General features: G+C 47.7%; 1 protein-coding gene across 2 annotated transcripts in view; it reads right to left on the reverse strand.

Moving 5' to 3' along the window:
* The window catches only part of Spock1 (SPARC (osteonectin), cwcv and kazal like domains proteoglycan 1), a 481,800-nt gene that overhangs the window by 150,916 nt on the left and 304,936 nt on the right, over positions 1–25,948 (reverse strand). For both annotated transcript variants that reach the window (XM_048447703.3, XM_048447704.3), the window contains one exon: positions 4,691–4,805. In XM_048447703.3, the coding sequence (XP_048303660.2) occupies positions 4,691–4,805 (115 nt within the window). The remainder of the gene's footprint in view (positions 1–4,690; positions 4,806–25,948) is intronic.

Here is a 25,948-nt window from a genome sequence, read left to right on the forward strand (position 1 = left end):
TCCCCAATAGCAGAGAGACCCTGGCAGCAGAGCCCTCTGCAGGCTCCATCCCTTGACAATATTCTCCTAAGAATACCTCAGAGAGGATTCAAAACAAGTATGAATAATAAGACATTGTTTTAAACATCCCCTTCCATTGCAAGAAGACTCTGTTACGAAGAGGGCTCTGGCATCCCAGGCTGGAGTCTGACCTCTCTGTGTCCCAAAGGATCTGCCTTGTGGCCATGAGTTATAGGATGCTCAGCCCTTCACCTATACTCCACATTCTCCTCTTCCCCAGGCAGCTGTGTGTTTCCTGTCACCCCAGACACGGAGTCTGTGTCTGGTTTGGCCCCAGAAGGGAGGAAATGGAGATGGCACATTTAATATTTATTTGTCCTATCCTTTTTGGTATTCAATTATTTTTTGAATGTTTGATATACTAGTAGCTTACTTGTGTTTGTTGCTGAGTAGCATCAATTATAATGGTTAGGACACAATTGGCTAATCAGCTCACCTTGAATTCACGTGTATGTGTGGTGTGATTCTAAAGGAAGCTGATATAAACACACATGAGAGTATTTTACATGTACATATATGTAAAGCAAACCCTCTGAAATATTCCCTCTCAGCATGAACGGACTTTAAAAAATATGTAAGAGTATCTGCAGACCATCACACATCTGCAATCTGGGTAAAAGCTCATTTGCGATGTTACAATTGGAAGTCTTAATCAAACCCAAGGACAGAAATCTCATGTCATTTTCTTCCGAAAGTTTAATAGACTTAGGGTGTGTGTCTACAAATGTGACCCATCTCTCAAGTGAAATTTTTATACAGCATGTTATGCAATCACTAAAATTTTATAGTACCCTAAAGTATTCATGAATAAATATCAACACTAAATTTTATATATTATATAGATCACTTGCTAAATAAGTTTTGACAAAAACAAGTCAATAAGCAAAACAGAAGTTGAAGGGATGCTCAGACGCTAAGAGCACTGGCTGCTCTTCCACAAGACGGCTTTGTGCCCAGCACCCTCGTGGCAGCTCATAAACACCTATGACTTCAGCTCCAAGGGATCCAATGCCCTCTTCTGATCCCTGAGGACATCAGGCACACGTGTGCTACACACATGTACATGCAGGCAAAATACTAATATGCATAAAATAGATAAATCTTAACAGAGACAAGAAAAACCAGAAACTAGACAGAACTCACTGAAATACTTTAATTACTGCGTTTAAACAAGGTGGCCTTTACCCGTTTCCTACTTATTTTAATTTTAAAATATTTTCTATAATAAGCACCAACCATCATTCCAAAGGTAGACTGGGAATTTTTAAGTCATCAACAAGAAGCCGTTGTGACCGCATCCTTCACTCTGCAGTTCCCCAGTGAGCCCATGGAGTCTGGGAAGCAGGAACATATGGCCGAGAATCTACCTCCTCCCACACCGCCAGCACTGCCTACCAGCAGGAAGGAGTGGAAGAATTTCTACAGGAGTTCTCTAAGAAGGATGTGAATGCAGCGGGAGCCTCCGGATGAAATCCCCACAAGCCTCCTCCTCAAAGAGCTGGAAGCGATGCCAGCCCTGAACACGGTGGCCACAGTCCTGCGTTCCCAGGAGCCGCTCTGTCCCCTTGAGCTCCACGTTCAGGCCACAGCTGGGACATTCTACACTGGGGAGGGGGGTGTTCTCATCAGCTGAGGCCTCCCAGCTCGCTCCTGGTCTGTCAGCAGCTTCTCAAAGTCTAGAGACAACATTTTCCCTCTGAGCTGAGAGAGGCCAGCTTGGCTAGCAGGATTCTCTACGGATATTTTGCAGAATGAAAAAGCAGTTCTCAGATAGATGAACAAATAGAGCTGTCAGTATGCTGCCTCCACTCTGGGGGACCCCTGAAGTTTAATGTGGAAGGGCAGATGCTTCATCCGGGAAGGCATCCAAGATCCTCCAAGGAGATACACACAAGGCTACTATCGAGGGCTGAGAAAGACCACTTCTGAGAAGGATATTTGGGGATAAAACCACAGAGACCACACCACAGGTGTCCTTGGGCCAGATCACCTTCCTTCCTGCTAAGGAAGAGGATGTACATCTTAGGCAAAGCACATTCTTGGGCTATTTTTCTAGCAATGAGTAGACCCTATCATCAGATACGCAGTCATTTTCTTTGTCTTCCCTGTTGCAAAGCACAGAGTGGCAGCAGAAATGTCACCATAACCCTTGAGATCCGGTCCAAAGGCTCGAAGGCAGCACACTCAGACTGAGAAAGGGAAGCTGCTTCTTTCTCGGGAACATATGCAGCTGGGAGGGAGAGTTCTGGCTGAGCTTCCAGAATTACTCAGAGAATAACTAGTACGGCAATTGTTTCACTAATGGTTAGACCAGCTGGCATTGTTGGACATTAAACCGTCGTTGTACACCATCACCTATATTGAACCGTCGTTGTACACCATCACCTATATTAAACCGTCGTTGTACACCATCACCTATATTGAACTTTCACACAAACACTGTGTCTTCACATTAAATCCATTTAACCGATGAAGAAATACAAATTTAGACTCACAAACTTATTGATCAAATTTACACAGGCCCAGAGGAATTGAACCCACTTTCGTCTCTTTCCTAAATCCATGTCCAAAGCTATCATCATCAGTTTACGGATGTAGGATCTGGGGTCTATACTTGCCGCATAAGCTGAGAATGAGGCTCAGAAGTGTGGTGTGCCCAGGACAATGCCTTGTATACCTGGATATGTATGAAAACCAAGGAGACGACTGCCTTGGTCTCAAACGCATTTGAATTTAAGACTAAAAATTCCTTATTTGGTGTTTCATCAAAGTCTAGGGGAAAGCAAGCAAAGGTTGTCCTGGAACATACATTCCCATGTGCACACATGCACATGTGCACACACATGTACAGGAGACCAAGTGCTCCAAAGACTTTGGAGAGTATCCCTAATTGGGGGCCAGTAATGAAGGCTCATTTTCTTCTCTCCTAAAAGGCAGGAATCATGTGATGGGGGGACTGGGGTGGCTTTCTTGGAGGACGGGTACCTGAAACGGGGCTTCAGATGATAACAACGAAATTATTCTTACATCCCACTCAGTAATGACTTGCATATGTTTATGGCAGACAAAATCCCAGCACAGAGAGGAGGGGGTGGGCACAAGCCACGCCCCAGTTCAAGAAGCTATTTGTCATTAATAGCTGCTGGGAGAGAGAAATCAGTTTTCTTCTATGGAGAGACCACAGAGGCATATCAACCACACTCCAGGGCAGGCTCCACACTCAGGAGTATTTAGCCAACACAAAATAGACTCCAGACTTATTTTTTTTTTTGTCTGTGCTTTTGTGTGTGTGTGTACTTTTTTCTTTGGTTGTTGTTGTTTAAAGGACATTAAGTTGGGTAGGTAAGGAGGTGAAAGAGGATGTGGGAGGATTCGGGGTAGGAGAAAATATGATCAAAATATAGAGTATATGAAATTCTAAAATAAATAAATAAATATCACATTAACTGAAAGGACTTTAAATATGTATATGCAAATTATCGATGCCTCTTACTGCTCCAGTTCTTTCATTTGCAGAATGGAGACCAAAAATTTATCTGATTTAAAAGCTGCCCGGAGGAACTGAAGGGCAATCGTTGAGCACCACTCCTGGGGTCCAGGGCAGGACCCATCTGACTCCCGGGAAGAAGCGCCAGCCTAGAAAACAGCCAGGCACATCTTGGTGCTTCGCACTTGCAGCAACACTGAACGCAATCCCCGGCCAGGGATTCCAGTGGCCACATCTGTGGCATCAGACCTCAGACTTGGGAAGACAGAGGCTGTGCATGGCTCAATGAGAAGCTCTGTTTGCTGCAGGGGAGGGGTGCTACCCGCCCCCCAGCAAAATCCAGAGGAGGTCACTCAGAAGGAAAAGGACATCAGTCACAGCACGTCCCAGGAGGATGAATCAAAGGGGCCAGTGTGAATGGCTACCGTCAAGACCTGGAGAGGGAAAGCACCCCTTCTGCAGACTCCCAGGGAGTCACACTGGAGCTAATAAAGCCAGCGCTGTGGGAGGGGCCAGTTTCTGAAAGGCTGCTTATCAAGCTCAGACTGGCAGTGGCAACCAAAAAGATGAAGGACCACTTCCTGCTTTCTTGACTGTAACCTTCCTGGGTACCAGGGTCACTCAAGGAAGAGGACAGCCCCCATGTTGATGAGAAAGGGGCTTTTCTGTTCAGATGAGGACTCAGAGTCAAAATTAAAATTTTTTTTTAATGTTAAGATTCCTATTCTTAGAGCTGGAGAGATGGTTTGTCATTTAAGAGCACTGATTGCTCTTCCAAAGGACCTGGGTTCAATTCTCAGCACCTCCATCTATAACTCCTGTTCTAAGGATACAATCAATACCTTCTTCTGACCTCTGTGGGCACCAGGAACACACGATGTGCAGACAAAACACCCCCACAAACACTAAAACAACAACAATAATAACGATAATAACCATCATTTTAAAACGATTACTGGTTTGGCAAACCTGTGCTTGCTGTCTGATCCCAGCACCTGAGTACAGGCACCCAATAGCATTTAAAGGGTGGCAAACACACCGCTCTCCTCTGTCCACCCTGCTCCCAGGCACAGCCTGGATGCTTCAGATCCCCCAGTCACAGAGCACCCCGAACTTCTAGACACCCTCTTCCCCACCCCTTACCTGGGCAGCAGGTGTTTGCGGCTGACACACAGGGCTGTCTGGTAGTCCTGGGTCACACACACTTTGTGGGGGCTGCACTTCACTTTCAGGCAAGGGTCCTTGGATGGGTCCAGGGCTGAGATAAAAACAAGGAGAGCAGGGTTAGCACCTCCAGGGACATTTAATTTCCGTCACCACTCACATAGACAAGTGGGAAATAGCCCAGTTGTGCTGATCTGCGCTGCGTGTCTTTTCCAAGGCCGGTGGGGACTGCAAGGAAACCCAAGCCAGGCGGAGCTCTGCATCTGTCACCCAGGGCTCTCAAGCACCCAGAGAGCAGCCCATTCGTGTACTGGGCCTTTTCCAGTGCCGTGATTTTAAGTAGGAATTACTCTTTAAAAATATCCCTCACAACTGTACATAATCCAAGGACCAAGAGATACCAAAACTGTCCCTCTTTGGTTATTGTTGGCTTGTGTGACTTCTTCCATGCTTAGTTTTAATTATTTCCTATTATACACACCCAAAATTCTTGCTAGCATTGTTTGTTTCTGTCCAATAAATATGAACTTCATACATGAATAGTTTATTTTAATTTTTTTTTGAAAACTTCAGAACGGGCAAGACATTTGTACAACACCAGGCTTGGATGTAAGTGGGAGTGGGGAGAAGCCTAAACATAAATATTGATTGTGCGAGGCAGAATTAGATAAGGGCCGTGATGGGCATAGAGAATGATAACGGAGCTGGGGAGGAAAATAGAGATCAATTTCTAGGGCAAGGATTAGTGGAGCATTAATATTTGAATTGAATCTTGAAGGATGGGCAGGATTTTTGCAAAACGAAGATGGAAAAGACAAGCCGGGCAGGAAGAGCGGCGTGAGCAAACGTGGGGCGGCGTGTCTGGGCAATCACGAGGCAGTCAATCTCTTCGCTGGAGCTGTGGGTCTGAATAATGAGAGAGGGGAGAAGTTGTTCCAAACACATAACTCCAGAAAGAATTCCCAAAGGCACAAGGTCATATACAGCAGCATTTTCTAGATGAGGCTGAGCAGCAGGCCCCTGGCTAATCAGCACTCTGCTTGCTGAGGTACATGTGCTCATCATGGGTACAGAGGAGGCCCCAGGGGATTCTCTGCAAAACAAAAGCGATTGTACCATCTCCCAGCTTCCAGGCTGAAAACCTATTAGGCAGTAAATCTTTCATAACTGCTCTCCTCCGAGCCAGGGGAGGGATGCTCCCCACACCACCCTCACACAAACATTTGTCTAAACAGATTGACATTCCAAGCAGGAACTACAAAACTGTCTACCCCACCAATGAGGCTCGGGCTACCATACAGAAAATCACAACTCTTCCTGCCACCCAGGCCTGAAAATTGCACATCACTTTCTTTAGGTCGCTGCTGGGAATTTCTCAAGGGTTCTGAACCCACAACATTGAGAGGTGCAACTGCTGTGTATCTCAGGGTGGCTCCTCCCCGTGGCAGGAGTAGTGGCTGTGAACAAGCAGGGAGTGTTCTTTTATCAGTCATAGAAGCAGCAAGGCCAGTGGGGTCACCTGGTAGAGTCTGCTTCCCAGGGGTTGTGCTCTGAGGCTTGGAGCTTAACAGAGAAACAGGCTCCAATAGGCGAGCAGTTGGTTTGAGCCCCAGAGACAGGGCTTGCTTTGGAGCTTTAAGCTGAGAGCAGGTAGCAGAGAAGGCTAGGCTTGCCCCCGGAGTCCTCTACAGCTGAGACTTCTAGAAATTTGTAGACAGAGCTTCCTGGTCATGTGTAGAAACTGCTGGTTTTCTGAAGATGAAGTTAGAAGGTTGGCGTGATCTCTGTGCGTCATACCTTGGGATGTAGTGCAGCCAACTTCAACTACTAAGATGCCTTCAGAACTCAGGCATCTAGTAAAGATTAGCATGTGACCACCCATGAGGATTTTGTCAGTCCTTCCTCGTCTCTTCTCTCACCTCCATTCACCACTTAGGATCTCAGGGAACCTGGAGACTAGACCACCGGCAACCTCACCACGGCGGCAGTTAGGGCATTTCCCTAGTAGGTGTCAATGCTGCCGAGCCTTGAACTTCTGCCCCAGTGGCCTTCAGTGATGGCAAATCTCAGGCTGTCCTCCTCGATGGGTGCCAGACTTTGCAACGCTATCTGATGTGTGTGACAGACGTTGGAGTAGAATTTGGACTCTTTTGCTTCTGCAGCTGACTTCCCGCGAACGTTTTATGTCCACACTGCCACCCAGGTGGACAGAACAATGCAACTGTGCAAGGCAGGAAAGGGCACAGACTTCAGCTCCAGGGCTTCTGGGACTACGTTCTGGTTTGGCTGCTTTCCAACCAGTCTATGCCTCCATTTCTTCTTCTGCAAAATTGGGACCCTAACAGCTCCTTTATGGATGGTTAGGGCTTGTTAGCTGCCATTGGTTAATACATTGCAGGTGTCTTTACATCTAGGATGGTAAGCACGTGCCATACATGTGTTGGGTTTGAAGGTTTGTGTTTTGTTCTCAGAGTGGGTAACAAGGCTTCATAATTACAGGAACAATCGCTGGCACTCGATCGAGTATGTCTGACATGCAGGCGGTGCACTAAGCCCTCAAATTGGATTAGCTCATTACCCTAGTTTGCTTTCTGGTGCTGTAATAAATAAGACCAGAAACAGCTTAGGGAGGAGGAAAGGGCTTGTTCGGCTTAAATCTCCCCAACTGCAGCCCACCGCTGCGGGAAGTTGGGGCAGGAACTCAAGCAGGAGCAGAGACAGGAAGCAAAGAAGAGAGCCATTCACTGGCTGGCTTCCAACAGCTGCGTGTTCAACCACCGTTCTTAAACAACGTGGGACCACCTGTGTGGGGTGGCACCGCCCACCGTGGGGTAGTCTCTCTCTCACGGATTCAAGATCCAGAGCCGCACAGACAGACGCACAAGTCAGTCTGATGGCGTCTCCATCGAGTGTCTCTTTTCCCAGGTGTCTCTGGTCAGTCTGCTCTAGCTGGTTACCTCTCTCATTTAGCCCTCACGGCACCCAGAGACGGGGCCTGGACAAATGCACATCGCATTTAAATGGGTCTTGAAGAGAGTGGCAGGTGAGAGGCGCGGTGGAAATTTACATACTGCTCTACCAACCCAGACTCTGTCCTATTACTTGTTCTGGTAGACCCGATCATCTGGAAAGCTGATTGACAGGCCCAGACTCGAAGCGGGCAGCCCACCACACCATTTTCTAGACTCCTTCTGGGCGGTAAGGAGTAAAAGGTGAGTCCATGGGCCTGGTGCTGTGAGGCTCAACACACCCTGCCAGTGTGTCCCTCAGGACCGAGTCACACAGTCACCAGCCCGAAACTCAACCAGAAGGTGACACTGAGCTGCATGCTCCGCCTACTAGCTCTAGACATGGCGACACCCATCCCCCACCCCCTAGCAGAGGCACTTGACCCATGTCCATTCAATTCCCTGTATTCTCATAATCTACCACCCTACTATTAGGATAACTATGGTAGATAATCCTTACCATCTGAAAAGCCAGACATCCTTAATAAGCAAAACATCTACCCCGAATGTGAATATTTTAACCAACAGTCCACCTGTTGCTACCTGAAACCCCAGCTACTTGAAAGAATTGTTAAGTAGTTCAAGGCCTTCCTGGGTAACTTCCTGGGTAACTGCCTTGCCTAGCAGTCGTGAGGTCCCACGCTGAATCCTCAGTATCACACGAGCAAATGAGAGCCAGCCAGCCATCCGCCATCCACTACTTAACTCCGTGCACATATTAACGATCTGCACAGAGACGTCCGATTGGCTCAATGGTAATTACGAGGGTCTGAGCACTTCAAACATGTCTGTGAATTGTTTGGAGTAGATGAACATCACAACACAGCAGAACATTCACAAATCAAGGGTTCAGCCTCTGCTTCATCACCAGCACGTACTTTGCTTTGAAATATAGCCATGCTTGGTTTGAAGGGAGATGAAAGGGCACGGAGTCCAGGTCTACTGTGCTCTGGTCTCTATGAGCACTCTATACACATGGTGCATAGACAGACAAGCAGGCAAAAACATCCATACACATTAGATAAAACAAATAAACCTTTTAGAAAATAGTAATGTTTAAAATCAATAACTAGTATAGGTATCTTTTAAAAAAAGAATCAGTATTTGAGAATCCCTTCCACTAGGTGGGGGAACTGTCCGTGCTGGGAGGGAAGGAGGAAGGACAGATGTCAGAGACAGCCTGTGCAGGTGTGGCGCCTTGCTGTCAAGGCACTGAGGATTTCTTGGTGGCTCTCTCCAAGACACATTCTGTGTACATGCTTGGTGACAGAAAGCAGCCATCCTCCAGAGACAACAAAACCCAGTGTCCCTGCTACAGTGTCACAACACCTGCAGGACTCACCAGGAGCTAACCAGAAAATGTGGCCAGCGAGGGCACAGCGAGGGCACAGCGAGGGCACAGCAGGGCACAGCAAGGGCACAGCAGGGACTGTGAAGGTAATGCTATCTCTCCCACCCACCTTCCAGCAGCAACTAGCCCAGAGTCAATTGGTATAGAACACATATCTAATTAATTTTTCAAAATAACTTTTACAAATCTTTCTTCAAGGAAAAAAATAAGAATGAATTAATTTATAGAGAGATTTGTTGAGCTGAAGCACATTGAATTCAAAAGCCAGTTAATTACAAGCTTCATGTAGGGTTTTTTTTTAATTAATGTTATTTTTTAAGCTCATTGCTTGGTCTCAATTAAGGTGGTGATATTTTAATTATCGTAATTGTTCCTGAACTTGTTTTTGAGTTCAGTGAGTTTATTTTTTAATTAGCCACATTGATTTTAAAAATCAGGATCAAGCCTTATCACTGTCCTTGGGCATAGCCTACCGGCTTAACTGACAAAGGGTCAGGGTCAAAACACCTGTTACAGAAATTCTATAGCTACTTCCTAAAGGGTGAGAAGAGAGGGGGTTATTTTGAAATTTGACATAGAAGATCCCCTGGTCACCTGGGCAAGCACACATGCCTGTTTGTGTCTACTCAGCCAAAATCAGCAGCCTTTTATTCCACACGAAGCATCTTTTGACAGGCCACAGATCAGCATCTTCCTGCTAGGAGCTCATGTCAGTAGAAGTCAAATGGGTCACCTTGCAGAGAGCTGGTGAACTCCCTTGGACTGACTGGCACACAAGAAAAAGTGGGTTTGAGTGAGACACTAGGACAGGGAGAATGTTGCAGGAGCGGAGACTCTTTCCCAGGGACAGGAGGAGCCTGGTCCCTTTGGGACCCAGTGCTGCATCAGGATTGCAGCAGGTTGGGTAGGGGCGACAAGTGCGCCCTCATCCCCCAGAGATGGCCTTGGAAGCCACGGGGAGCCACAGCTCCAAGTCCCAGAACAACTGTAAACATGGTAAGTCCTGGTGACCCCTAAAATGCCCTTCTATGCTTAAGTGGGTACAGGAGCAAGAAGAGGGAGCCTGGTGCACACTCTGTGTGTGGAGTGGCCCTAAGCAAGCACAGACAGGCTTCACAGAAGCGAAAGTTCTTCTCCATTAAGACAGAGGAGTGCTCGTGGCTCTCGGAACACCCTTTCTTCCTTCACTGAACTTCCTTACTTCCTTGCCCTGGTGCACAGGATTCTGGGAAGCAACAGGGACCCCCTGAGACCAGGAAGCCAATGCGTTCTTGAAAAGCTGTGTGAACTGTGACCCACTCTGCTGACTCACAGACTCTCACTCATGCAGAGGTCACTCGATTTACAAAATATGTACAAATTAGTGATGGCCCATGCTCTTGCCTTTGCTTTTAAGATTGGCCTCTGCCCAGGATGCCCATGACCAATAGTCGACTGAAGAGCAGCCAGACCCAGTGATTCATTGGGAGGGACTTCACAGATGATTGACAAAGAAATTACTCCAAACTGTGAAAACCTCCTCAAGCTAGGATCCTGGACATTTATTATAGCTTGTCTGTCCCCATGGTAACTGGTGAGTGCACCGCGCCTCCCCCTCTCCGGAGGCACTTGCTTACTAGCTGATGACAGAGCCTCCTTGAATACAAATTGTGCTCATTGGGTCTCTCTGGAAGCTGGGAGCTGGGAAGGAGGGCAGGCTGGAAGCCTCCTTCATTACTCTCAGCTTTCACATTCAAGGGCTTCCCAAGTTCTTTGAGGCCGAACAAAGGGATTTATTGGCCATGTGGTTAGGTAGCACACACAGTTAATTTTAGAGAGACAGGTTGCCCAACGACTAGGAAATGGGCACAGAGGAGGGCACAGGACGGATAATGACACAGAGGCAGAGGACAATAGATGAAACTAATCAAAGAGAATCATGCTCCTTCCTTTTCCAAGTCCAGGGTCTGAAGATCCCCAATTCTCTGCTCCAAAGCGACAAGCACCTTCCTAGTTACTGAGGGTGTGGGCACAGGACTAGAGACAATTGCTGAAAGATGTAGGGCATTTATTACTCTTGACTTTATGATACACATAAATTTAACAATAGAAGACATTTTAATTTAAAGGGTGGAAAAAGAAATAGCTTATGATCCAGCAAGTCAAAATTACACAACAAGAAAAAATTATCATGCCAATGGTTTATAACAAGGGGAAATTATAAACAATTTCAATGTTCACATGCACTGGTCTCTCTGGGTTGCGTGACGACTAATCTCGGTTGTCAACTTGAGGCACCTGAGAAGAGGAAACCTCAATTAAAGATTTGCCTCCATCAGATTGAACTGTTGGCACATCTGTGAGGGCATTTTCTTGATTGCTAATTGATGTAGGAGGATCCAGGCCTCTGTGTGTGGTACCATCCCTAGGCGGGTGGGCCTGGATTGTAGAAGAGAGGCAGCTGTACATAGGCCTGGGACCAGAGTAGAAAGCAGTGTTCCTCCATGGCTGCTGTTTCGGTGCCCGCCTCCCCAGACTGCTGCTGTGTCTTCTCTCCCTGATGAACCATGAGCCTGGAAGGTGAAATTCGCCCTTTTGCTCCCCCAGCTGGGTTTGGTCATGGTGTTTATCACAGCAATAGAAGCCAGACTAGAACAGGCTGTTTTGGCAAAAGCCCCCAGACTGTGAGCTAAAGCAATCTGTTTATTTTCTCCGGTTCTGCAGGATGGAGCCTTGATGATTTTCAGCAAGGCAGGGTCTGTGAGAGTTTCTCCCAGTGTGCAGACAGCCAGCTTTAATCTGTCCTCATGTGGCCTTCCTTCGGCTGCTGAACTTGGAGAGATACACAGCAAGTTCCCTAATGTGTTCTGATAAGGAAGGACACCAATTCTTTTGGATTAGTGCCCCACCCTATAGAGCTTATATATACACCTAATTTAACCTTAATCACTTCCTAGAAGCCTCTTCTCCAAACATGGCCAAACCTGCATATTGAGACTCTAGCATGCTAATTTGGAAGAGATGACACAACATTCGGCCCCTTAATGTCATCTACAGGTAAATGGTCTAACTAATTACACAGCATCTGTATAAACCAGTGTGCGGCTATGTTAAAGTACAGGCCTGTGGTTACTCACATAGGTGGATGTCAGTGCTGAATTAGGTAAAATCAATTTGAAATTTAAAAGATGGTCAGGAGGAAAGTAGCTCCTTGGCACCAGAAAGCCCTCCCAGCCAAGACTAAGCCCCAGATTTGCCGTTTCTGAGGACGAACTCTTCTTCCATACCTAGCTTCTCTGGAAGCCTCTCTCCTTCCCACACCAGGCCCAGACTCCTTCTCATTCAGCTTCTCCTGGGTAGTTGTTTTAGATCCTGTGGTACTTCGGGGACACTCAGGAACAAATGCCCACAGACTGAAGGCTACCATGGCTGGTGCCCGTAATCACCTGCTCCAGGGTCACTGTCAGCATCTAGTCCCTTCGGCTTCCTGGAAACTCTTCCTTGTAGCAGAGAGACAATAGACGTTATGATCACAAGCAAGGGCCGGAACAGGTTCTGGCCCATTCCTGAGAGAGTTTGCAGTTTGTCTCTGAGATGAAGGAGTTAAGAACAGTCCATGAGGGTCTAGAACTAATGAGAGACCCAGCAAGAGAATGGGCCCTCAGCTCACACAGAGAACAAGACCACTGCTGAGGCCAGCATGGTCATTAGAAGACAAAGCATTGAGAGACATGCTTGAGAGGCTGCATGACTGTGTGTCAGCGGGCACAGAATTGTTTCAGTCAGAGCAGCTAGTTTCCTTTCCAAGGCTCTCACATCAACCTCCCCATTCTTCCTACATGCTCCAGTAATGGGAATGGAGAGGCATCCCTCAATGAGTCTAACAAGAAACTGATTGCCCTTTAAGTGGGGTCACGGAAGGGCAAAGGGGGTCAGAACAGAATGAGGCAGCAGCACAGTTGGGTCTAAGTGGGGAGAAAGGGGAGGAGGATCCTTATAAGATCTCAGCTAGACAGGGGGCTGGTGACATGGATAAACCTATAGGATAACATGCTATCACACACTCTAACCCAGCAAGGAGGAAACCCATGCAGAAACCAGTTTATTCTTAACTGATCCACTGGTGACGGACAGAGACGTTGAGTAGCCTATGGTCACTCGGTCAGCAAGACTGGGCTTCAGGCCTGGTGAGCGTCACAGCAGAGGTGATCCTCAGAGCCACTAGAACACCAGCAAAATGTCCCATGATGGGGACACATGGTAAACACAACACCAAGCAGCCATGGGCCAAGCCTGATGCTGAGTGACAACAAACAAAAATGGCTAAATCAAGTTTTACGGTGTTTGAATAATCTTGTGTTGTTGTTACAGTCTTTTCTTTTTTAAATCGTGGGTTCTTCCCAGTGTAGTCATGCTGCCCAGTGAATGAGCTGGGGGAGCCTCATTCACGCTGCTGCTGCTGCTGCTGAGCAGCCTCCAACCCACGGCACAGATGGAAAAGACACCAAGCCTGGCAGCCACAGAGACAGGGCAGCGTGAACAAGGGGACCCGAGAAAGGCTAGACCTCTGAGGGGAGGGATAGGACTCCATCCACAGAGAAGGCACCGCCTCTCATCCCTCAAGACAGCCGGCATTTAATTAAAATGTTTTGCTAGTAAAAATACTTGGGGCCCTTTCCACTATAGTTGACTATATATATATATATAAATTATTCATAAGACATGAATGGAAAAAGGAGAAAGAATTACTTAAAATACAAAAGAACCAGTTCATAACCTAGAGGATCAGGGGAGATGATAAACACAAGACAAGAAATCAAATATTTGCAGGAATAAAAAAAGGGTATGCTTAAAAGATCACTGTTGCTCCGAGAGTCTGCCTTTTGTATCTGTGCATCATTCGAATGCAGTCGGAAACCCTGCAAAACATGGAGCCTTCCTAGGCGCAAAGACGTGCACAGAGCTAGTGATTCTCATGCCGTTCACCCCGCTATCACCAACATCCTTAGCCATGGACCACACTAAGACCCACCCCCACCATTGTTTTGTGAATCGAGAAGGTATGGGCTGTAGATTTTGGAGCAGAGAGGTTTGAGATGGGCGTGTGCCGTGCCGACTGCCTGCGTGGGATCTGGGGTCTTGGTGGTTCCTTGGCTTTTAAGAGTAGGTGCAGAGAAGCAGGACCCCTTCTCTGAGGTTGAGGGAGGGGGAGTTGAGAGGATACAGGGAAGAAACCTGGCACAAGCTGATGCAGACTCAGCTGCCCATCCCAGTCAGTCTATTCTCACAACTTCCTTTCCACCTCCTCCCAAGGCACAGAGAGCAGCAGAGGGCAGGGAGCCTGGACACTTCAGAGGCCCAGAGCCCTGGGGCGATTCTGTTTGACCTTCCTACTCTCCACTCTCCACTCGTTTCTACATAAAGAAACATTAAAACTCTTTTTTGAGCACCAAGTTCAAGTGTTCAAAGACCTTGTCCAGAAACCTTACATAAGTAATCAGAACCACAGATGGTTGGTGCCAGCCTGTGAAGCACACGGTTCCCACATCTCAGGAATCGGCAGGGCCTCCTCATCAAAGAGGCTGAGAATTAAGGGAAAAAAATCATTTCTCTGAGTTCTGTGCAGTAGGATCAGACGCCAGAGCCACACACAAGAAATTGTACTGCCACAGCCCATAGTGGTGTGCATGCTGTATTTGTGTTTAGAGATTGTTGCGAGCTTTGAAACATTTGCACTGGAAAGAAGGGGAGCTGGAGAGCTGAGACAGCCTCAAGGTTCACATCCAGGCACTACTGGAAAATGGCGGAGAAGAAAAAGAGCCCGGTTAAGGAAAGCAGAATCAGGTAAACACCATTAATACAGGCAGACAAAGGCTTGATCTAAGGTGATTGTAAATGGGGCAGGTTGGGGACACTGGGATTGACAGAAAACAGCAAGGCAAGCCGGGTAGGGATGTCACTGCTCTTGGGTCTTCAGTCAGAACCACCCACCTGCCTTCCCGATACAACTGCCCTGCTCTGCTGAACTCGTCAGGGACAGGGATTAGATGGCACCAGGAAACTGAGGTGAGCCTGCCTCCGAATGGAGGTAAGGGTGCTCCAAATGCCAACCCAGAGCTCCTCTGATGACATGTGACATCTTCTGGAGCAGAAAATCAGTGCAGAGCTCTGCTAGGGCACAAGTCACCCATTCTCTGGTCACCTTCCTGACAAAATCTCAAAAGCAGCTGAAGAAGGAGTCCCATTCTGTATGCTGCTAGTGCCTCTGGCCTTACGCCTCCATGTCTTGTTTCCCACAATGCAGTCTAAGCCTGCCTCTCAGCCTGCATGGCAGGCCGCGGAGAATGCAGACTTCTGGCAAATCTTCCTGAGGTGGGTAGCCCCAAACTTCCTTTACAGAAACCACTGGTCTAGCGTGTAAACCAACCAGGATTCATGCAAACTGGCAGAGAAGAAACTCCAGGAATGCGCGGACAGCATGTTCTCTGCACTGAGCCTCGGAGTAGGTGTTTGCACTTGTTGGCTCTGAGAGACTCTTTGGGAGGAAAGTTTGGAAAGTGCTGAAAGTGTTTACTGAGTTTAGAGGGTTCTGGAAAGAGGCCGAGAGCTCTCCAGGGTCTGGTGTGTAAGATGGAAAATCGATAGTGGGAAAAGAGCACACAGAGAACCCTCAGTAGCAAACTGCTCGTTCTGTCTGATCAGAAAGCAACTCCCATTAAAGGAGATTAATCAATAACATCCCTCTAGCAAACTTCCAGGCCACCTCCTTCTAGAGACCTCAGTTCCATTAGTGAAAGAACCCAGGACTTTTCAGAGAGAGACTGAATAGCTTAAAGCATTCGGAGGGTAACGGTCTCCACGTGCCAAACACTGGGTGAGGAACATAAGCATTTGTGGCTCCCTCGGTACCAAACTTAATATCCTAATTAGAGTTGTTATTGCTTTTGTCCCCTCCCAATGTTAATCTTCCAGATACGCTCGGCCGTGGTTTTATAAATGGGCAATCAGAGACTATTCATTGCCTAGCTCTTTCTTCCCCCAATTAGGGTAGATTCATTTCTCATTCTTTGGGAAGCTTCCCAAGGTCATTGAATTTCACTCCTGAACTGAGAATGTTGAAGTAATCATCACAAAGTTAGTGCTGAGTGGAGCTAGGGTTTCTGGGGGCAGCTTCGAAGTGCTTAGAAACCATCTCAAGCTGAGAGAGCGGCTGCCTCTCCCACTGCAGGCTTTGACAAGCGCTGAACCATTTCAGTCTTGTGTGTTCTTGTTTCTCCTTCCATTGTTCCTGGTGCCCCGCACCATTCAATCGCCGCTAACGTGTGTGCCTGCGCATCTGGTAAACCCATCAGTTCGCGTGCTCCAGAGCTGCCTGCAGCCAGCCCTCTGCCCTGCCTGCCGCTCTACCCATGCACTCCCTGCTGCTTCCCTCAGAGGACTCTATGAGGGATCAACGTGACAAAAAGCATAGGTCAGGTCTTACTGTGCATGGAAGACACACAAAAATAAATAACTAGCATTTCCACTTGGTCACCAAAGAAATAAAACTTCAGTTTGTCCCCAAATCGCCCAACTAAGTCATCACTCCATTTGCACAGCTTCAAATCTGCATGGAAGTCTGTCGAAGTCTGTGGTAGGAGCCTTCCGAGACCAGGGACAGCGCTTTGCCTTTTAACTAGTGCCTGTTCCTGTCCCCGGTGTCCACAATATCAAAGAGGTTCAAGGAGGTGGTGGTACCCAGATAGAACCAGGACTTTTCTGTGCTCTAGTCTGCTTTGAGAGGTCAGGGGTCAGGCTCATGTACTATTTTTGAACTCCAGGTGATCTGATATGTCTGTCTCAAAGGATGCTCTCAGTTAAAGCAAGTTAAAGCCGCTGTGCAAGTGGCATCTGGCATTGAAGAACCTATTGCGGTCACAAGGCCCCAGGGCTGTGAGAGTCTCTCGGGCATCCCCAGACCAATGTCTACTTTGACATCACAGGGAAGGTTTCGACCCTCAAATCACCATGCAGTTTATGAAACCCATTTTGTGTGCCACGTACTACTACGGGACTAGGCCTTGAGAGGTGGCTAAGACAAAGGCCCTGCTCTCCAGGAGCTTGTAGACTAGCAGAGATGAAGTGGGGGAGAAGAAGTGGGGAGGAAGGAGAGAGCAGGGAAAAGGAAGCCTTCAAAGAGGTGAGGAAGAGACATTAGGCCTCCATAAATGTGGCGGGTGAGGAAGACAGGAGCATCTTGCCCAGGGATCCAGGTGAAGACACTCTTGACACCAGAAAAGCAAGGATTCTGGCACGTTCCTTCTTCCTCTGCTGAAAACTACAGTCCTCTTGGACTCTGTTCAACAGACTCCATTTTCATTGAAAGGGCAGGTGTGAAAGTCCTCGGTTTACTTTATCAGTTTGTAATCCCATCAAAGGCACCCTCCGGAGACACCTTAGACTCTAACTTTTCAAAAGAGACAAAAAGGGGGACGGTTTCCTCGCAAACTTTTGAGCTACAATTTGAGGGTCCAAATGATATATACAGCTGATGCTAGGACCCTGGGGCTCTCCCCCTGGGCTCACACATGCCGGCATATGTTATCTTCTCCGAGTCTCTTTCAGAGAAGCCCGCATCCCTGCCCTTGGCTGTGCTTTTATTATTTTCTCTAGTGCCTTTCTTTACCTTAAAGTATCTTTAACACAATCCCCACCACTGTGTCTCACTGCTTAGTCCGCAATCCTTTTCTGCATTGAAGTTGCATATCTTGCTTGGGCCTGAGCCAAGATCCCTAAAAGATTAGGGGCTCTGTTTTACCCTGGGATGCTGGAGGTAAAGGGATGGAGCTGTGTCTCTGCCCCTCCCCCACCGCGGACAGTAAAGACTTATCTCAGGACAATCTGTTCTCAAATGTGTATCCTTGGAGCAGGGAGGCTTCACACAGCTGATTAGCAGGTTGATGTCTAAAGGCGGAGCGGGGTGGCGGGGGGGGGGGGGGGAGGGGCACAGGTAAAAGCATGCAGGCCCTGCTCTAGATCTGGGCTCATCTTCACGACCCATGTAGGCAAAGTCATGCATGGTAAAGGAAGTGTAGGATTTGAGTTGTCTGGCAGAGAGTCGGCAGTCAAGAGCCCTGTGATGAAGCCCAGTTCTGGCCTTAGCGAGCTCTCAATGAGGGGTCACTTCACCTCTTCCCCACACGATGCCGCTGAATCATCCATCCCTTCTGCCTGCAGCAGCCCAAGGGGGGGTCTTTCTTCTCTAGGTTAGCTTCAGGCCAAAGCACCACCCCAGAATCACCTTCCCTCCCTCTCAGGTCTGTGTCCCAGGAGACCCATGAATGGCCTCCACATCAGTGAGAACCTGGCTATCCCATGAGTCCCCTTGAAGGGGCCTGGCTCCACCTGTCCCTGCATTGGAAGCCTGATCAACCAGTGGTACTATTGTTCGGGTGTCCAGTGGGAGAAAGGTGACCTGGTGGGTTTGTGCTTCTATTCAGTGGTGTCTGGCTGCTAAGCCCTAAACCGATACCTGGCACTCAAAGAACACAAGGAAAGAATTAAAGGGGAAGAAATAATGGAATAATGGAGACACTTTTTCCCCAAACACTCCTTCCCCTTGCTAATGTATAACAGACATTCCTGGCACCAGATCTCACTGGCTGGGACTAACCCAGCCATCAGGCCTTTTGTGATCCTGAACACGCTAATGAGGGTATGTGATTCTGTGTAATCCAAACAGTATCAGTTTCATGCCCAATCGTTTTTTAAATGGGCAACAAATCTCCCTGGTGTGTTCTTTTCTCCGACAAACAAAAGCTCTGTCTGGGCTCTTTGTGGGCTCTGTCCAATCAACAAGAGCAAGAGGCCCCAAGGATGTTAATTCAAAGTCCTCATCACAATGGCAGAGCCTCTGAACCCTCGGGGCTCCAACCTAACAAGATTCCCATGTAAGAAGCCACATCCAAGGCTAGAATGGTGAAAATGGACCGATGATGTACATTGCTGTTTGTTTTTTTTTTGTTGTTGTTTTTTTTTTTAACTAATTCCTTAAGAACATGTTAACAACTTCTCAAATGAACTTCACCATCTCAGGGAGTCTCATTCACGGACACAGTACAACAAAGCCTCACCAGGTATTAAATAGGGTAGAAACTCCAGACACCACAAAGTAAGCGGCCTCTGGAATCTATTCCTGGGTCCTTGGACACTGGCAGAGCAGAGGCGCCTTTTTGTGCTGCGAGGCAGGCCTGTGGCAGACCCTCACCTGGTTGTGGTAGGCAACGCTGAAGGGACCCCGCGGGTGTGCTTTCTGGAGCCGCTTAAAATTCCTCTGGTGAACACCACTGACTCCTCAGTCCAACGATAACCAAAAGCAACATGAAAGCCAGGTGTCTCTGTCTGCGCTTTGTCCCCTTTAGCTTACTTCTGCCCAGGGGCATGTCAATCACTCGAGCGGTACACCTAGAAACCGGCACAAAGCTCAGAGTAACTGAGGCATCTCACTGGTAACTCCATACACAATCCTCTTCCAGACCTGGTGCCTAATGGTTTCCGGTTCTCCTAAACCTGCACCCACTTCGGGTTCCAAGAACAGCGGAGCCTGGAGGAACAAAACAGTTCTCTCTCCCTGGTTAGCTACACCCTGGAGCAGGAGTAATGATCTCCCGGGAGGCCTTGTCTTCTCAGGCAACAGAGACTTCTTCACCGGGTACTGTGATAAAAGATGGATCCGTGCACACAGTAACCAGGACTGCCCAATTTATATAATATCTCTTCCCGGCCTGAGCTCCTTCTCTGTTTAAACCTGAAGTTCACATCTTGGTTAGGACCCCTTTATCTGTTCCAGTGTAAATGGAATAAACCTCTTCTCTCAGCTTTTGACCACTGTTCATCTCTTTAAGTGGAACAGTAGGGTGAATACAGCCTTGCCTGAGAGGACCACTGTAGACTGGGCTTTTGCCCTAAAACTCTGCTTTCAGCCTTATGTGTGACTATCCTCTCCACAGAGCTAGCCCTATGTAGCTTAGCTTGCAAGGATTGCAGATTCAGCCTGCAGCGTAGTTCCCATGGCAACCCATCCCTCTGACTTCAATAGGGGCATCAACAAGGGAATTGGGTTCACTCTGAAGTAGTGTGATACCCAGTAGCCATTATCACCTAAGCACAGATGTTTACTGAACACCTACTTCATGCAGCTTCTTCTCCTGGTGCTGAGGGAGGCTGATCTCTGTGCTTGTGGCAGACACCAGCCCAAGAAAGTCAAGGGCACCCAGCATATTTGATTTTACAGAATCCTGCCAAGAACCCTCTGGAACAGGGCTCACCCCCATCCCCATGTCACAGATAAGCTAACAGAGATACAGAATTTATTCGAGTGTGTGCTGAACTTGAAGGGTCCAAGGAAGAATCCAACCACAAGTGGGCACAGAGACACCTACGCTAGAGGCCACAGGGAGCAGACCCCGCAGGAATGCTCTGGCCAACTTACATGGTGCATTTCAAGCCACCAACAGTGAAACGTGGGGTGTCTACAGGCTGTGGTGGGCCCCACAAGGTGGCCTCCTTTCCCCTTCCTCTTCTCCCTCCTTCCCCCTGTTGCTGCTTCTGTTGCTGTTGCTGCGGCTCATGCTGCCAGCCTCCTTCCTTCATCGGTTCATTAATTGCCTGTCTGGTCCCAAAGGCACCAGAGTGTGTACACCGAGACTCCATAAAAACACATCTTCTCTTCACGAGATAAACAAGCCACTGCTTTTCCCCATGGAGCTCCCAGGATGGCTGGGCTAGCCTATTCTGGAAGGATTGGTCCTGGGAGTTTAAGAGGCTGTTCCCTAGCCTCTGTGCTTCGCTGTTCAGCAACATAGTAACTTCTTTCTTAGCTTTACTTATTTATCCACCTAGTTTCAAGGAATCGCTTTAGTGGGTCCTCTCCCCAAGAGTCCTTTTTCCTAACGCTTCACACCTAACGCTTCACACTGCGTTCCTGTCCATTCCTCTTTTGTGCAGCCCTAACTGCTGGGTCCCAGAGGTGGCTCCATAGCAGGGAGCCCAAGGACCTCTAGTTTCTGATTCTGGCCCTGAGTTGAGCTCTTTTCACCAGGGAGCCCCAAGCAGAAACAAGGGCATTATCTCTGGGAGTCTCCCCTATGGATTTTTCTGCTAATTTCTTGATCTCTACACATTTCCTGGGCTCTAACCCCTAAAACATGAATGCATGGAAATCCTATCACATAAGAGACAGTTTTAGTCAAGGATCAATTTTTGCAGACCTAAAATCTATGCATAAAAATTCACAGGCTTAAGATTGTTGATTGTCCCACCCACAGCCCACTGGGCAGTTGTGGCCCCAGGATCCCTACAAATTATGGCCAATGTAAGACTGCAACCTTCCTTAAAACATAAGAATTTCTTATAGTTTCCTTTTTCTAACTCAATCACACTGTTCTCATACATGAACTTCGTATATGATGACACCATGTTTCAATCCACTTCCCCTTACAGAGGTAGTGAGGTGCTGTCTTAGTTGTCTTAGTTACTTTTCTGTTGCTGTCTTAAGACATGATGACCAGGGCAACTTGTAGAATAAAGAGTCTATCTGGGGCTTACAGTTTAAATGGATGAGTCCATAGTCACCATGGCAGGGGACACGGCAGCACTGCAGAAGTAACTGAGAGTTCACCTATTGTTTCACAAGGACTCGGGGGAGAGAGCTAACTGGGAATGACAGGTTTCTGAAACCTCAAAACCCAGACCCAGCGACACGCCTCCTCCAACAATGCCATCCCGCCTAACCCTTCCCAAACAGTTCTAGCACCTGGGAACCAGCTATTCAAATATTTGAGCCTATGTGAGACATTCTCATCTAGACCACCACAGACACTGGTTTCAAATGCCGACATTCCACCAAGGAGACAGGAGTGCACTTGACTCCTCTCGTCTTCCTGGTTCATTGAATCAAGTAGCCACCCTACAACTCTGCTTCCTGAAGAAGGAGCCCTGGAGTAGAGGGCATACTGAGAAGGTGATTCCGCCTGTGTGGCCTTTTGGCCTCCCTTCATTCCTTACCCTGCACCAAGGCAAAGTTTTCCAGCCTCTTCTGTCTCTGCAAGCTATGATGCCTGTGTTGTGGTCTGTTGCTAACATTCAGAGGCTTCTTTGGTGAAGTGCGGTTGTTTTACTCAGGGAATTTCTAATGCATCTGTAATGAGAAATCACAGTTCTAGGACGTGAAACCTTCCATGAAGCAGAGTCAGACCTGAGCTTGTCAGTGTGATAGCTCTTACTTGGTAGGAAGGTTTAGGGTGGGGGTTCAATAGATCTTCCTAGTACCACAGTGTACAGGAGGCTGCCTGGAAAAAGCTATCCCAATCATCAAGGCGAGTGAGTGAGCTTTGGGTAGAATACTCCCACACGTGTCAGCCAGGGGCAGGTGGTGGCTGTACCACAGATGGGAAGGAGTCCAAGAGCCACTATGATGGGGTGGGGAGACTGAGGACACAGAGAAGGGTATAAGAAGTACCCAGGCATGCCACACTAACATCATAGGGTGACCCTGTGGTGATCCTGATACTTGATGGGACACCAAATCTCCTCAGAGATGGCTACCAACTCATAGTACATGCAGTTTTTCCAGGCTTCATGGAGGGTGGGGATGGGGTTGCTCTGGCTCTTAGAGACAGCCCTGGTCACATGAGGGGACCAACAAGTTCTCAGTCCTAAATCAAATTATCCAGTATACACCTGATTAGTCAGGTTGAAATCAGGAGTTCGCTTTGACCAATCTGTAATAGCCTGGAACCAAGAGCTGGTTAGAGTCAAGAGAGCAAACATGGCTAGCAGAATCCCACCTGTGTGAGCCTGGTTTTCATTCTATAACTAAGTGTCTGAAGCAGGCTAATTTAATCAAGGAAATGTTAGCTCAGAGTTTCAAAGGTTGGAGACTCAGTTGGATGAAATCAGGTGAGGGCTCCACAGATAACGGGAACACATGAGGGAGATGAGATCACATCATTAAACAGGAAGCAGGGATGCTAAGGTCCCACATTCTGAGTCCCTGCCTCCACTTACCTACAGACCTCCTGCTATGCTCCACCTCCTACAGGTTCCACACCAACTCTACACTGCCAGCCTGAGCACCAACCAACCTTGTAACACATGAACCCACACTTAGGGGATCAGTCCTATCTGGACCACATTGTCATCCAATCTTCCTCTTCTTTTATTTGATGGGCAGGAAATACCCTAGGGAGCAGGCAGCTTGGGGTGAGAAAATACTTCAAACACGGTCAACCCCCAGAAGAGTTGCAGACACAAAACTCAAGACCTCTTGGCTTAGAATCACATCTAATTGTACTAATTTAAGTCAAAGGATTGAACACCCCAGAGTTAGTAAATTAAAGTACTTAGAATGCATCAGAACTACTGATGCCTTAGTCCTGTGCTGTCCCCCCTGCCTCTCTCCATGTAAGTCCTTCCTCTCCACCTGAGCTGGGTTTCTGTTTCTTTGGGGCTCCAAAGGCAACCTCTGTGTGTGTGTCACCAAGCCAGCCTTGTTCTAGTTTGCAGTGTTAGTCACGATTCATATTTGATTCACGATTTTGCTAGCTTTTGTCTGTCACCCGCCAAATTGTGAGCTCTTGTCTTGTGTCTTCTTACTTCTCTCAAAGAAGCCAGCCTGCTATGTACTTTTGTTGACAAAATATGATCAGCAAGTTTGTAATGAATGCCTTGTTTGTGATATCCTGACACCAACGAAAATGCGTCTGCAAGATTTGCCCACGTCTAAGATGCAGTGTGAAGGAGGCTTTCTTAAACCTCTCTCTTTTTTATCAATTATTCAGAACCACACTCCCCAATTTCCACAATATAAGGATAAAACCCAAATAGCTGTCATGGTCTGGGTAAGATCTGAGAGCTGTCACCTTCCTTCTCATCTTTGGTGATGTACTGGAGGTGGGATTATCTCAGCGTGAATTCAGGTCCCCAGTAAAATTCATGGGGATAGTTTCATATTTTCACTGTCAAGCTGGTAAGAAGTTGTTTTCTTTTTTCTTTTTCTTTTTTTTTAATCTCACTTTCCCTAGGGGAAAAGAAGCCTCTGATCAATGTACTGTTCCCATCTGCTCCAGGCACCTAAGCACACCTCCTGTGATGTTAGCCGCAAGAAGACTATGTAGGGAGCTCTACGTCCATCAGTGATGCTGTGGCCCCAGAGGATGTTTGGCAACATCTGGAGAGCTCTCTAATCGCCATGACTTGGGTGAGGGTGAGACCATGGGCATTTAATAGGAATGAGCAAGGGAAGGTAAAAACCCCAACAGCATGAGGCACTCTGTAGCAAAGAACTCCCCAGGCAAGCATCAACAGTGTCGAGTTTAGGGATCCTAAGAAAACTTTGTGGGGTCAGATACCTCAGTGGGAAGGTAGGTAATGACACACGGTGACACATGGTCCTAAATGGAGCTAATGACATAGGAAGGAGGGCCTAGACCAGAAAGTCCCTTAGGAACACCTAGAGACCATCCATGATCCATTCAGCTTGGGAAGGGGCTTCCCTGCTTTCTCCTGTGCACATACCATTGAGGAGCTGAGATGTCTGACCCTGTTCGGCCTAGTACTTCCCCTGCCTACTCCACCACACCGATTCCGGCAAACACCTCTGAAGTGATCATTGGCCTCTTGGGATGGGAGACCACAGGAGACAGTTCTGGCTGGAAGAGAACCCATACCCACACATAGCCAACGGAGATACAGATACAGTTTTAGCACCTACTCTACACCAAGAGCAGATTTATCAGCTATAAATGTAGCTGCGGATGGGAAGGAAAATGCTCTGCTGTCCTGGGACTTGCTGTCTAGTCTAGTGACACATGCAAGGGTGACTGAATGCCAAAAGCCACCATGGAAACGGCAGTCAGAGGTAAGACTGCTAACCTGAATTATCTCCCAGCACTACAAGAAGCCCCTGTCTATAAAAGCATTCAAGGGTATCCTTTACAAAGCGTATTAGGATGATCCAGGTTCTAATTCTATAAATCTCTGACTACTGTATCACTGTGTAAGAAACAGCAGCACTTGCAGCAGGGATGCCCAGCATCCCCAGGCACGGAAAGGCACACATGGGTCCTATGCCTCACACCCAACATACACCAGCTCACTAAAGCTCTGCAGCAACCCTGTGCTGCTGACAGCATTGCACTGACTGTTAGGTACACAGACTTGGGTTCCATTACATAAAATAACCAATCCAACATCACCTAACTGGAGGGACACACCCTCGGGCCTGCTGTTCCATGGGCTGTATTTTAGCCAGTAGGCAGGATGGCGTTGTGTCTCTCGGTGCTCAGTCTATCAGCATGGTGGCTGCTCTTCTGCCATAGCCCCGTCTGCATGCCAGGCACGGCTGAACAGAGTTGTTTTCTTGCTGTGCTAATGCAGGGCCTTTCTCACGCCAAATGATATGTTGCACTTCTAAGTGACTGCTAAGAAAATTCAGGTGGCTCTCAGGTGACGTATTTAAAAACACACACATCTCACACTGAGCACAAAAAGACAGACAACGCAAGGGCCACACTGTTTGAAATGGAAATGACCGTATGCTGTCGAAGGCTGAAAAGCTGGGAAGTTCTACGAAGTTCTCGTGTACGCCTCCGAACACCAGGCGAGACAGATTGTTGCAGCCCCATAAATCCTCACCACTAGATTAAATTCTGTTAATGGGACCAACAAAATTCAAAAATAAGCCATTTTTTTCTATGTGAACATTTGCTCTAAGTCATTACTCCTCTACCAAATGGAGTTTCTCTTTATTATTTTTCAGTTCTCGTCACGAGTGTCATATAGTGACAGTGACTTGTCCTGGCCCTCGCTCACTGCGGGCCTGGGAGTCCACATGAAGGTGGACATGGATGGGGCAGCCTG

The sequence above is a fragment of the Myodes glareolus genome, chromosome 14 (genome assembly GCF_982192425.1).
Source record: "Myodes glareolus chromosome 14, mMyoGla1.1, whole genome shotgun sequence".
NCBI lineage: Eukaryota > Metazoa > Chordata > Mammalia > Rodentia > Cricetidae > Myodes > Myodes glareolus.